General features: G+C 48.0%; 1 protein-coding gene across 5 annotated transcripts in view; it reads left to right on the top strand.

Annotated features, from left to right (window-relative positions):
• Window positions 1-12,294, top strand: part of MYOF (myoferlin) — a 157,621-nt gene that overhangs the window by 131,992 nt on the left and 13,335 nt on the right. For all 5 annotated transcript variants that reach the window (XM_047824477.1, XM_047824479.1, XM_047824476.1 and 2 more), the window contains 7 exons: window positions 464-562; window positions 2,093-2,218; window positions 4,311-4,466; window positions 4,931-5,022; window positions 8,020-8,190; window positions 8,753-8,901; window positions 10,892-11,031. In XM_047824477.1, coding sequence (XP_047680433.1) covers window positions 464-562; window positions 2,093-2,218; window positions 4,311-4,466; window positions 4,931-5,022; window positions 8,020-8,190; window positions 8,753-8,901; window positions 10,892-11,031 — 933 coding nt within the window. The remainder of the gene's footprint in view (window positions 1-463; window positions 563-2,092; window positions 2,219-4,310; window positions 4,467-4,930; window positions 5,023-8,019; window positions 8,191-8,752; window positions 8,902-10,891; window positions 11,032-12,294) is intronic.

The raw sequence follows: 12,294 nt of genomic DNA, 5'->3' as shown, positions 1-12,294 counted from the left end.
CACCTGGGTAGCTCAGCAGGTTGAGCGTCTGACTCTTGATTTCGGCTGGGTCATTCATGATCCCAGGGTTGTGGGATCTAGCCCATGTGGGGCTCTGCACTGAGCATGAAGCCTGCCTGAGATTCCCTCTCTCCCTATCCTTCTGCCCCTCTCCGCCACTCATGCTTTTTCTCTCTCTCTAAAACTAAAATAAATAAAATAAAATATTTTTTAAAAAAAGAGTCTATTATAGCTCTGGGCATTAGATCCCACCAAGGATGGTCATTTCACCTGTAGCTTCTGGGTAGAAGAATCGTGAATGCTGAGTCTGAATCTACATGTAAACAAAAATCCTATCATCTCCCCTGTTTCAGGTTCAGAAGTACCTATTTCTCTTACCTGTTACATATGGGTTTTCCTGCACTGATTGGAAATCCACATCAATACTAAATAAAGGTTTTTCCATTTTGATGTCTTTCATTAGGAGGAAGAAATCGTTGACTGGTGGAGCAAATTTTATGCTTCCACAGGGGAACATGAAAAATGTGGACAATACCTTCAGAAGGGCTATTCCAAACTCAAGGTACCTGGGCCTGTGCTGCTGTGGGTGAGGGAACCGCATCCATTGCAATTGACCATGGGCAGAGCTAAGTAGAAGACAAAAGGAGGTGATGGGGAGGGGCCCGGGGCACCTCTGGCTTCCTAGAGAGTCCTCTTGCAATAGGCTTTGGCTTTGCCAAGATTCCAGGAGCTTGAGGACAGCTGTTGATTTATGGTTATGTGACCGCCACTTTGGGGCTGGGGGCATCTGACAGAGGGTTGGGAATGGGTTGGCACCACACTAATTAGGCCAACAATTATCCAGTTCAACCCAAGGAACCCTAAAAGTCATGCTCTTACAGAACAGTGTGAAATGTCAACATGCCTGTCCTCCAAACAGGCATCCATTTCACCAGCTGAAAAGTTGATTCTGTTACATGGGTATAACATACCATCACAACCATGGACACATGTGTCCAGGAGGAAGGTGAACTGTTGAGCTAGGCAGATCTGGCTATCTGTGATCTCCTGGTTTAATGTTTTGAGTTTCCAATTCTTCATTCCATGTTTCAGGCTATAATTAATGCGCTTAAGTAGAAGCAAATGCTAAAGTTTTCAGAACATTGCATGGGAGGAAAAAAAATTTTAAATGAGAAATATCTAGCCATTAAAATGATTTTCCCCATCAAAGTAGTAAAACCTCCACATATTTTCACCTTATTATCATAACATCTAGTGCAGCTCAAGAAACACCAGCATGTAAAGAACCACTAATTTGGAAAAATGATCAAACTGGTCAGGTAGATCAGTCCCCGAACCACCCTCCCTTCCTCCCTCCTTTCTTCCCTCATTCTCATTCTTGTTCCTCCTCTTCTCCTGTTTCTGTTATGGAGGTATAATTTACCTACAATAAAGGAATCCATTCAATGGGTTGTGATAGTTGTATGCGTCTACGTGTAAACTGCCCCCCAAAACAAGCCAGAGAACATTTCCATCACCACAGAGAGCTCCTGTGCACCCCTTCCAGCCAATTATCCACCATCGCCCATCCCTCTTGGAGACAGCTGATCTGGTTTATCACCATAGACTGATTTTGCCTGTTTTTACACTCCATATAAATAGGCTTATACCAGATGTATTTTGTGTGTGTCTGGCTTTTTTAGCCCAACACAGTTGTTTTGAGATCCATCACGCTATTCTGTGTATCGGTACTCTGTCTCTTCTCATTGCTGAGTGGCAGTTCATTGTACGGATATACTGCCATTTGTGTATCCATTCTCCTGAGGATGAAGCTGCTTCAGACCTTCTCGTGTCATGTGGACGTGTTTTCATTTTTCTTAATAAACACTTAGGAATGCAGTCTCTGCATCATAGAGTCACTGGGTATTTAACTCCATAAGAAACTGCCAGATGTTTGCCCCAAGTGGTTGTGCCCTTCTACATTCCTGCCAGCGATGTGAGGGTTCCCGTCACTGCATCCACACCCTCTCGCCCACTTGGTATTGCCAGCCTTTTTGGTTTAGACCCCACCTGCATTTTAATGAGAAATTAAGAAGCTGTTGGTGGTTTTCAGGTATATGATTGTGAACTGGAGGATGTAACAGAATTCGGCGGCCTGACCGACTTTTCAGATACTTTCAAGCTGTATCGAGGCAAATCCGATGAAAATGAAGATCCTTCGGTGGTAGGAGAGTTTAAGGTGAGCAACGTGTGTTTCTGTTCTGTTTCAAATCCGGCTTTAATTTCTTTAGAGACCTAGGATAATGGACAGCCAGCCTCTGGGGCAGGGACACGTCCTCTGACATCTGAAGGATGCTATAAGGTGGTGACAAGAAAACAGGCCATGGGGTGGGGGCCAGAAACCTCAAAGCCGTTCTCAGTACATTTCCATCATCCTGCCTGTGCCATCCAAGCTTGAGTCCTGCAGATGCAGCGTCAAGACCTCATTTCTGCTCCCTGCCCCCACTGCCTCCTCCCCGCCTTCCAGCAGGACCACCAGGCAACTTCCTGACCTTTCTGCCCTACTCCAGTCCATTCCCCACGCAGCCCAACATGATCATGTTCCTTGACTCCTAAAAGATGTCGGGTTTCCACGATGGCTCAGGTCCCAACTCCTTCCTAAGGTGGAGCTGGCCTTCCCCAAGCTCCTCTGCTCCCTCGCCCTGACACGCTGCTGCTCAAGGACCTCTCCCAGGCCCCAGACACACCTCGTCTGCTCACAACTGGGAGCCTTGGGACAGGCTCTTCTGCCTTCCCTCTCTGTGGTCTGACAAACTCCTACTCATCCTTTTCAAGGTCAGCTCAAGTGTCACATTCTTTGTGAAGTGTTCCCTGGTTGCTTCTGGCAGAGTGACTCACTCCCGCTCTGGGCTCCCACAGGTCTGCTTCCTGCCACCATTAAAGCGCCTTTCACACTGGGAGTATCGGCTTTCGTGACCGCCCCTCCCTCCGACCACAGCCCGCAAATCCCAGGCATCTGTGCTACTACTTCCCAACCCTTTCCAACAGCAGACATTGCTAATCGATCAGAACACTATACCCTACCTACCCTACCCATGTTCTTGGCATCCTTCTCACTGCGGCTTCCCAGCAAGCAATCAAAGAAGGCCTAAGAATCAAACCTATCTAATATCCCTGTGCCAGACCGGGTTCCTTGAGTTCATTTTGGGGTCCCTGATGCCCAACACATAGTAGTAAGTGCTTATTACTTCACACTGCTTTGCTGGATGAGTGTAGCTGGAACTAAGACCCACATGTTTGGAATCCAACTTGAGTGCTTTCTCTTGTACTTAATTAAGCTCATTCCAGGATACGATGTATGGCCTGTCAAGCTGGCCTGATGGCTCACTCATTCAAAAAACATTTATGGTGCCCCATAGACATGCCCGGCCCTGTGTTAGGTCTTGGAGACAGAGTGATAAACAAGACCCAGTCCCCACCCTCAGGAAGCTCCCAGTCTCATGAAGAATGTAGACAATAAGTAAACAAGCACAATGCAGAGGTCAGTGCTGCAGCAGGGGTGAGCGCAGAAGACACATCCAACCCAGAGGCAATCAGGGAGGTTTCCTGGAAGAAGAGACACTTTTTAGTTGAGACCTGAGGGATGAACAGGAGTTTGCCTGGGAGGTGGGAGGGGGCTTACAGGGGTGACACCAGAAAAGGGAAATCACCCTTAGCACTTTACTCGGTTTAAAAAATAATCACTTTTGGGGCGCCTGGGTGGCTCAGTCGGTTAAGCATCCGACTTCGGCTCAGGTCATGATCTCGCGGTCCGTGAGTTCGAGCCCCGCATCAGGCTCTGTGCTGACAGCTCAGAGCCTGGAGCCTGTTTCAGATTCTGTGTCTCCCTCTCTCTCTGACCCTCCCCCGTTCATGCTGTCTCTCCCTGTCTCAAAAATAAATAAACGTTAAAAAAAATTTTTTTTTAAATTGTTTTAAATAAAAATAAAAAATAAATAAAAAATAATCACTTTGATTCCTATCTTCAAAATATGTGCAGGGTTTTACTCCTCACCACCTCCTTTGCCACCATACTGGTCCAGCTCTGGCCTCGATTTGTGCCTGGTCTTCCTGTTTCTGCCCTGCCCTTTCTTCTCTGTAATCAGTTAAATACTTATTTTATCATCATTTTACCTTCCCTACTGGAAACGTGTATAGTGTAATAGACACTGTTCCCTTCACGAAAGGCAGCCCCTGTGGCTGCTGCAGAATGTACGTGGCAGGGGAAGGCAGGAGTCCTCCGCCCGGGTCACCAGGGGCCTTGTGAGGATATCTGTGTGTCTCTCTCTTAGGGCTCCTTTAGAATCTACTCCCTGTCGGATGACCCCAGCGTGCCGGCCCCTCCCAGGCAGTTTCGGGAATTACCTGACAGCGTCCCACAGGAATGCACGGTTAGGATTTACATTGTTCGAGGCTTAGAGCTCCAGCCCCAAGACAACAATGGCCTGGTAAGAGTTTGGGTGTGGGGCCTTCTCCTGTAGCAAGATAATTACAGTCATCAGCCACAATAATTGTCATGTTCTTTCTTTTGGGGCGTCTGTTATCTCACTAGGGGAAAGATACTGTGTCCAAGCAACGTATTCAGGAGGACTGTCCCAATGGGGATTTATCCGAAAGCTTGAAGGGGCTTTGGTTCCTCTGGTTCATGCTTCTCATTTTACAAATGTGACCTCGAGGAGATTTGCGCGGTGCCTCCTCCCTGCCGCCGCCCCTTCACCCCTCACCACTTCTCTGAAGGCGGCTGGCGGTCTGCTGCACCAAGGGCCGTGTTGCTCAGACCTCAACTGAGGCGCGGACGCCACCTTTTCGTCAGTGTGGGAGCGGGTGTGGAGGCTACCTGAGTCTGCCCTGGAAACTGCCTTGAACTTGCACCTGACAGTGACACGGCATGCCATCTGTTTTGTCCCCACAGTGTGACCCTTATATAAAAATAACACTGGGCAAAAAAGTAATTGAAGATCGAGACCACTACATCCCCAACACCCTCAACCCGGTTTTCGGCAGGTAACGAACATTTCTAAACGTTTCTCTGTCCTTTGTTTCTCCACGGCTTTTGAGTTAAGGATGTGACATGTGCCCAGCTCTGTTCTAGGCCCCAGGACCGTGACTAGGAACTAGGCACATATTCTCGTCAGCAGAGCAGGCAGTAAACACGTAAGGTCACAAATGCAAGTGAAAAGCGCCATGAAGAAAATAAAGCCAAGTCATAAGATGGGCTTCTCTTAGAGAGATCTGCTCTGAGCCTGGGAGGTCAAGGGGGCCAGGGCCCCGGGAAGGGGGAGGGGACAAGACCCAGAAGTCCAATACGCTTGTGGGTTGCAGACCAGAAGGACGGGCAGTGACTCACCTGTAGCCACGTGTTGGTTCTCACTCCCCGAATCCAGTTTGTGCTTGTTCTCTGGGACATTCTAATTCCACCATTTTGGTCCAGTGAATATATTAATGTGCCTGTTACCAAAACTGAGGAGGGGGCAGAAAATGATGGGGTCCAAATGCCCCTCCGTCTTCTGTTCCTGAAGACTCTTAAAAAAGCATTAGTTTCTCCACCGTTACCACGTCAGACTTGTTTCCGGGCTGCTACACCGATCTATCTCTTCAAGGAGATGAGGTCCTTCTCAAGGGGAGGGCACATCCAAGTCACCTCTAAAAAGGACCCGGATTTTTCAGCTACCGGCTGCATCCACATTTAATAAAAGCTAATAACTGCTGAACTTTTCCTGGGTGCACGCACCCTCCAGAGACATTTATATGAAACATCTCAACTTCACAACTCTGGGGTGCTATTGTTCATCCCCATTTGACAACAGAAGAAACTGAGGCACAGGGAGGAAGAGTCTAATGTGCCCAGCTGGCAAGAGGTGGAGTCAGGATTCGAACCCAGGCCATCTGACCGTAGCATCTGTGTGGTATCCACGTGAGGCTCTCTGTGGCTGCCACCATCTCATTCCATGGTCAGCCTATCAGCAGGGCAGGGCAGGGCAGGGCAGAGGTCAGCAGCCCCACATTACAGGGGAGGGGCATGGTGCCAGAGCTCTGTCGACAGAGCTAGTACATGACAGAGCCAAGATTTAGGTAGGAATTCCTGACCAAGCCCCAGGCTTTTTTCCAACACCCTTGGTAATGCTTCATATTCATGGCAAAGCCACCACCTGTAGAATAAATGGTCTTTGTACAAAACGTTTGTGAAAACAGTGTTATTTTCCCAGAACCTTGCCAAACGGGAGAATACTTTGTTCTTGTTTGATGTGTGGCCTATATTTTAACTTCTGGCTTTATTATGTTGCCCATCCTCCTCTTTTCTACTCGTTTGTTGGTTCGCGTCCTTACGCGCTCTCTCGTGTGTGCGCCCATCTGTGTGCACACACACCCGTCTTCATCACAGTCTCTCAGGTTCGCATGCACTGTTCTCCCTCACACACACTCACACCTTGTGACACACACACACAGAACCGCACTCTCAGCTCCTGAGCACACGCGTGCACACACCTGTGCACGCACGTGCACACGCACACACACACACACGCTGCCGCATACCCCAAAGCTGCCTGCCGGGGCCAGGGAATGGAAATAATCCTCTGGCACGGCAATATGATCATTTTCCTTTTCTTCCGCTGATCCAGCCCTGAGGTCTAGACAGGAAAAGGCACGCAGGGCAGGAAGGAGGGCTCCATGTGAGGGAGACAGGGAAGCAGGGGAAAGCCAGCTTTCACAGGAGAAAGGCGGCCCTGTCTGAATCGCGCGTCTCTGAGGAGCCAAGCACAGGCTTAATTAAGTGGCAGGAAAAGTCTTGCTTGGAGCCCCCCCGCCCCCCCCCCCCCCCGGGAGGAAGCGACGCTGTCAGGCTGTGCTCAGCCAATCTGTGCCCAGTGTGTGTGTGTGTGTGTGTGTGTGTGGAGCCCCCTCTCAAAGGAGATGCCGCCTCTGCAGGCCCGTGGATGGCTCTTGGTCCCTAGGCTGATTCTTAGGGGGTGACTTTCTTCTCAGCGGAGACCCTCAGGGGTTCTGGGACAGGAATTCAGAAAGGGGCAACCTTTCCTGTGTGCTCAGCCATCGTTCAGTATATTCCCGTCACATCATAGCAACATCCAGATCATGTTCAACAGAATGTGTGTCTTCTATAGAATGTTAATTGGTGTTCCAAGAAAAAAAGTATTCCTTCGTCAAACCAAGACACCTGGGTGAAAACAGATAATAGCTGCAGGACTTCTCAAAGCCTTTAGTTTGACCAGAGGAACTCCAAAACAAGTGGTTTTCTTTTCTTCCTTTCTTTCTTTTTTTTTTAACATCACAGCTACTGGGTTTTCAGCAATGCAGTCATGCCAAGTGCTTTCTAAACATTTCTTTGCCTGACCCTTATAACAACATGGGATGGTAGGTATTGCTGTCGCTGTTTTACAGATGAGAAAACTGAGCACACAGAGGTAAAGTAACTGGCCTAGGGTCCCACAGCTAGTAAGCAGCAGGGTTAGGATTCAGACACATGTATTTAAACCCGAGCTCTCCCCCTGAGCAAGCATGTAACGTTGCATTATTCTTACTTCTAACACATACTGCTTCTCAAGTGCTCCTACCCACTGCCACCCACCTGGCTGTCCCAGTCACCATGTCCTCCTCCAGCAGCCACAGTCACCACCTGGGGACTCTCTGCAGAAAGCCTTGATTTGGGGGTGGGGGGTTAATTTATTTATTTATTTTGAGAGTGAGAGAGCGTGCGTATGTGAGCACGCATGGGAGAGGGGCAGAGAGAGACAGGAAGAGAATCCCAAGCAGGCTCCATACTGTCAGTACAGAGCCTGACACAGGGCTTGATCCCATGAACTGTGAGATCATGATCTGAGCCAGACTCAACAGTAGGTTGCTTAACAGACTGAGCCACTCAGGTGCCCCAGAGCCCTGGGGGTTTTTTTTGTTTGTTTGTTTTTGTTTATTTGTTTGTTTGTTTTGTTTTTGAGAGGTCTGGATAGAATCATGGAGATTCTAACATTGCATTTGCTTATTTAGAATGTATGAGCTCAGCTGCTACTTACCTCAAGAAAAAGATCTGAAAATTTCTGTCTACGATTACGACACTTTTACCCGTGACGAAAAGGTGGGAGAAACAATTATCGATCTGGAAAATCGATTCCTTTCCCGGTTTGGGTCCCACTGCGGCATACCTGAACAATACTGTGTGTAAGTTGTCCTGGCCATAAAAGTAGACAATTTGTCCCATCTATCGTCAATACCTGGGGAAGCCTTGGGTCCCTACTTCTGTGCCTGACTTCACTGAACCACTCTGACTCAGATATATACTGTTTTTAATAACTGGACTATCTTCGGGAGAATAGGGCCACAGCATTGCCCAAGTCCAGGGCAATGCCCACCCCACCCCCCGATCAATTTTGTGATGTCCCTCTTTCCCTAAGTGTTTTCTATGGTATCTAATGAGATACAGCTTGCGTTTTCTGGTTTATGAGCTTGCCTATTACGATTACAGTGATTGCAGTCAAACCCCTCATTTTGATGGAGGAGGAAACTGAGGGGGGAGAAAAAGGATTAACTGGCCGGGGCCAAAGTAATTGCGGATTTTAGGTCTCTGAAATAGATTTCTAGGCAAAAGCCAAAGGGTAGAGCCCATTCCCTGCTCCGTCACTACATGGGGACGCCTGTAAGAATAAATAGGAGTATATGTGTATGAATCCAAGAAGAACCTCTCTGCCCTGTGATAACTCTGAGTGTGGACTGTTATTCACAGTTCTGGAGTAAATACCTGGCGAGATCAGTTGAGACCAACACAGTTGCTTCAAAATGTAGCCAGATTCAAAGGTTTCCCACCACCCATCCTTTCCGAAGATGGAAGTAGAATCAGATATGGAGGTCGAGACTACAGTTTGGATGAATTTGGTAAGTGCAAAACCATAGGCTGCAAGCTGGTTACAAAGTATAGCAACTTTGCTGGGTCTGCTTTGGGAGGGGGATGGGCAGAGCAGTGCCCTAATTATACCACAGGAGACTCCGCACACATGACTATCTAACAAAAGCCCCATTATAGCAGGGTTTTGCTGTCTTGTCAAGTGTCAAAGTGTACACATTTTCTTGTCTGTCTTAGGTTTCACTTGACCTTTTTAGGTCATAGCCACTGGAGCTTTGAACACAAAGTTCTAGTAATTAACTAATTTCTATGTAGTGCATAATTAGCTCATAATTTAGCTCAAAAGTGCTCAGATGGTAGTGCAAGAATTTCTCTTCCAGGCTTATTCCATCATTCTTCCAGCCCTTCTCTGAGAAGGCTCGGGGATGCAGGGGGTTTGTTTGAGGACTCTTCTGAGTTCACATCTGGCTCACGTCTGAGCTTGGGGTCTTGCTCTTTCTCCAGCAGTAATTTATAATACAATCGGTCCTGACACATAGCCAGCTAGCTGCGCTATGACAAAGCCTGAAATAAGCTTAATAGAGCATAAGAGCTGTGGCATTATTCACGGTGTTGCAGGGAGGGAGGGCTTCCCAGAGGGGGTGGCAGTGGAGCTTGCCTTGAAGGGTGCACAGGATACCCAGAGAAGGCTGAATAAAGACACACGGGGGTGAAGGTGCCTTCCTGATCCTGCACTGTTTATTCCTGACATTGCAAGAAACTATGCTTTGTCTTCCCATTTGAAGAGGACTTCTGCAAAAGGGATAAGGAATTAACTGGCAAGCAACGTGGCCTCATAGTTAAGAGTACCCCCAGATAATCAAACAACTCTCCCCAAAACTGTCCCAGTCACAACGATCATTCCAATTACTATTGTTACCTAACAAATCACCCCAAAACTTAGCAGCTGAAAAATGTCCATTTTGTTTTGCTCCCAGTTTTGCAGGTCAGGACGGGCTCACCCACTGGGCAGTTCTCACCTGAGTACCTCGTGTGCTTGGCTGCTGTCAGATGTCGGGGGAGGGGCCAGGCGACAGGCATCCAGGCTCCACGGAGCTGGATGTCCAAGATGGCTTGCACACATGGCTGACAGTTGATGCTGGCTCTTGACTGGGGCTAATGATCAGAGCACCTACTCAGGCCTTTCCAGAAGGGCAATCTCTAGATACTCATGCTCATTCCAGGGCAGATGGCTTCCCTCAAAGCAAGCATCCCACGTGGACCAACCACAAGTCACGTGGCCTTGTATGCCCAGCCTGAGAAGTCGCACAGCATTCTTTCTCCACACTTCAGTGGTCAGATATGTCTCCAGACTCAAAGGAAGAGGACATAGACCCAACCTCTCATGGGAGAAGTGTCAGAGAATTTGAGGGCTGTTTTTAAAATGCCACAGTAATGCTAGCTGCTATAACAATTAAACTTCCAAATGTCGGCGGCTTAACACAATAGAAGTTTACTTCTCAGAAATTCACAACAGGTATTCCCATAGGCAACAAGCCCTTGGCGTTTTGCAGCTCTGCCATTCTTCAACGCGGGCACCTAAGGTTGCTGTTTCTTCTGCATCCAAAAGGAACAGCACATAGAGTATCTTTCACGAGAGGGCTTTATTGTGCCCCATCTAGAAGTGACACACGTGTCACTTCTACCTGTGTTACATTCTAGCCAAACTAGGTAGTGTGTCCACACCTAACTGCAAGGGAGGCTGGGAAACAGAATCGGGCTGTGAGCCTCTGCCAGAAAAGTAGATACAGGCTGCTCTTACTTACACATTCTGGTATGTTCTGGCCCCTTTGGTGTTGGCAGCCCACAGGTCAGGTGTGAGACTGGTTGGGGTAGGGCCCATGGTCAAGAGCTATTACTATCAATGACTCCTTCACAAATCAAAAGTTCGCACACTGGCCCTGCCTGTCCAGTTTGCAGAGTCTGGTTGGAAGGGATACATGCCCCTCAGGGCAACTGTTTTAATGCCACTTTCTATTCCAGAGGCCAACAAAATTCTGCACCAGCACCTGGGGGCCCCCGACGAGCGTCTTGCCCTTCACATCCTCAGGACTCAGGGACTGGTCCCTGAGCACGTGGAAACGAGGACTTTGCATAGCACCTTCCAGCCAAACATTTCCCAGGTAAAAGAACGCTCCGTCTGAAGACCCATCCTCCGCATCCCAAACGCAGTGGCAACAGCTGACACAGATTTGCCTCTTTTATCTCTTTCGGACACTTTTAGATACACAAGAAATAGAAGGGCAACTCAGATTAGCTTTATCCCAAAGGGGAAATAAATTGTCAGAATTTCCAGGTAGCTCACTAAATCCAGACAGGAGGGTGATTACGGCTCAGGATCTCTCCCTGTCTCTTACCTGTTTCTCTCTCTGAGTTTCTGTTGTTCTACGCACTTCCTGTGATCCCCTTCCTATGAATCGGAATATTGTAAAGAGTTTCTAAGGTTTTCATGTTATAATGTAGCCCCAATCTACTTCCAAATGTGGAAAGGATTGCTTGCCCCAACTTGGCCCAACTCTCCACCACTGGACTACTCAGCTGCAGCCAAGCAGGTGGGGTCTGGGGAAGCACTGTACTTGGCCCTACCTGGGTGAGGCGGTACTCTCTGAGACCAAATTGCCAGGGAGGAAGCTGGGCTCAGTGCACAAGATGGCTCATCACAGGACCACATGCATAATGATGGGGGAGAATTAGTTTCCAGCAGCTGGGGAGCAGTTTCCAGAGAAACCAGGAGAGACATGGCAAATGACAGAATGATCCGGGTGGAAGCTTGTTACAAGGAAGCCTCCTGGGATGTGCCTGGGAGATTTGGATTCAGTAGGTCTGGGGTGGCTGGAATCTGAGTTTTAACAAGTACCTGGAGGGGTTCTAATGCAGGTGGCCAGGAAATCACACTTTAAGAAATATTAACCTAATGGATGCAAATCATGTTGACCCCACACAACTGTGGACAAGCTTATCTATAAAAAGTGGCCGCAGGTGCCCTGGGCTTACTAGTTTGTCACTCACTCCTTGCTTTTATTCTGTTCTACATTTTCATTTCTTCCTTTTCTTATTATTCCTTCCCCCAAAGAGCCCATTCCTCCTCTTCTCTCTCCTCCCACACCTTAAATAAAGTCTTAAGAAATTACAAATTTGTGATTACAAATTACAATCCACATCTCCCCTACACCCCTCCCTCAATCCCTTTTACCTACCAAACTGGACAGACTATAGCTGGGTCTTAGGAGACACCCAAATGCCTCATGTTCTGCATCATGCTTGATGTATTATAGAACCTTGAACCCTAGAGGTTAGTTAGAAGAGAGCCAGGATTGTAGGAAAATATATCCTTTTTAAGAGTTCCAGTTAAGTCATTTTGATCATAGCGTATTAGGAAGCCAATC

The sequence above is a fragment of the Prionailurus viverrinus genome, chromosome D2, assembly GCF_022837055.1.
Source record: "Prionailurus viverrinus isolate Anna chromosome D2, UM_Priviv_1.0, whole genome shotgun sequence".
In the NCBI taxonomy this organism is placed as follows: Eukaryota; Metazoa; Chordata; class Mammalia; order Carnivora; family Felidae; genus Prionailurus; species Prionailurus viverrinus.
The sequence above is the reverse complement of the archived record's forward strand: the minus strand, read 5'-3'. Positions and strand labels throughout refer to the sequence as shown.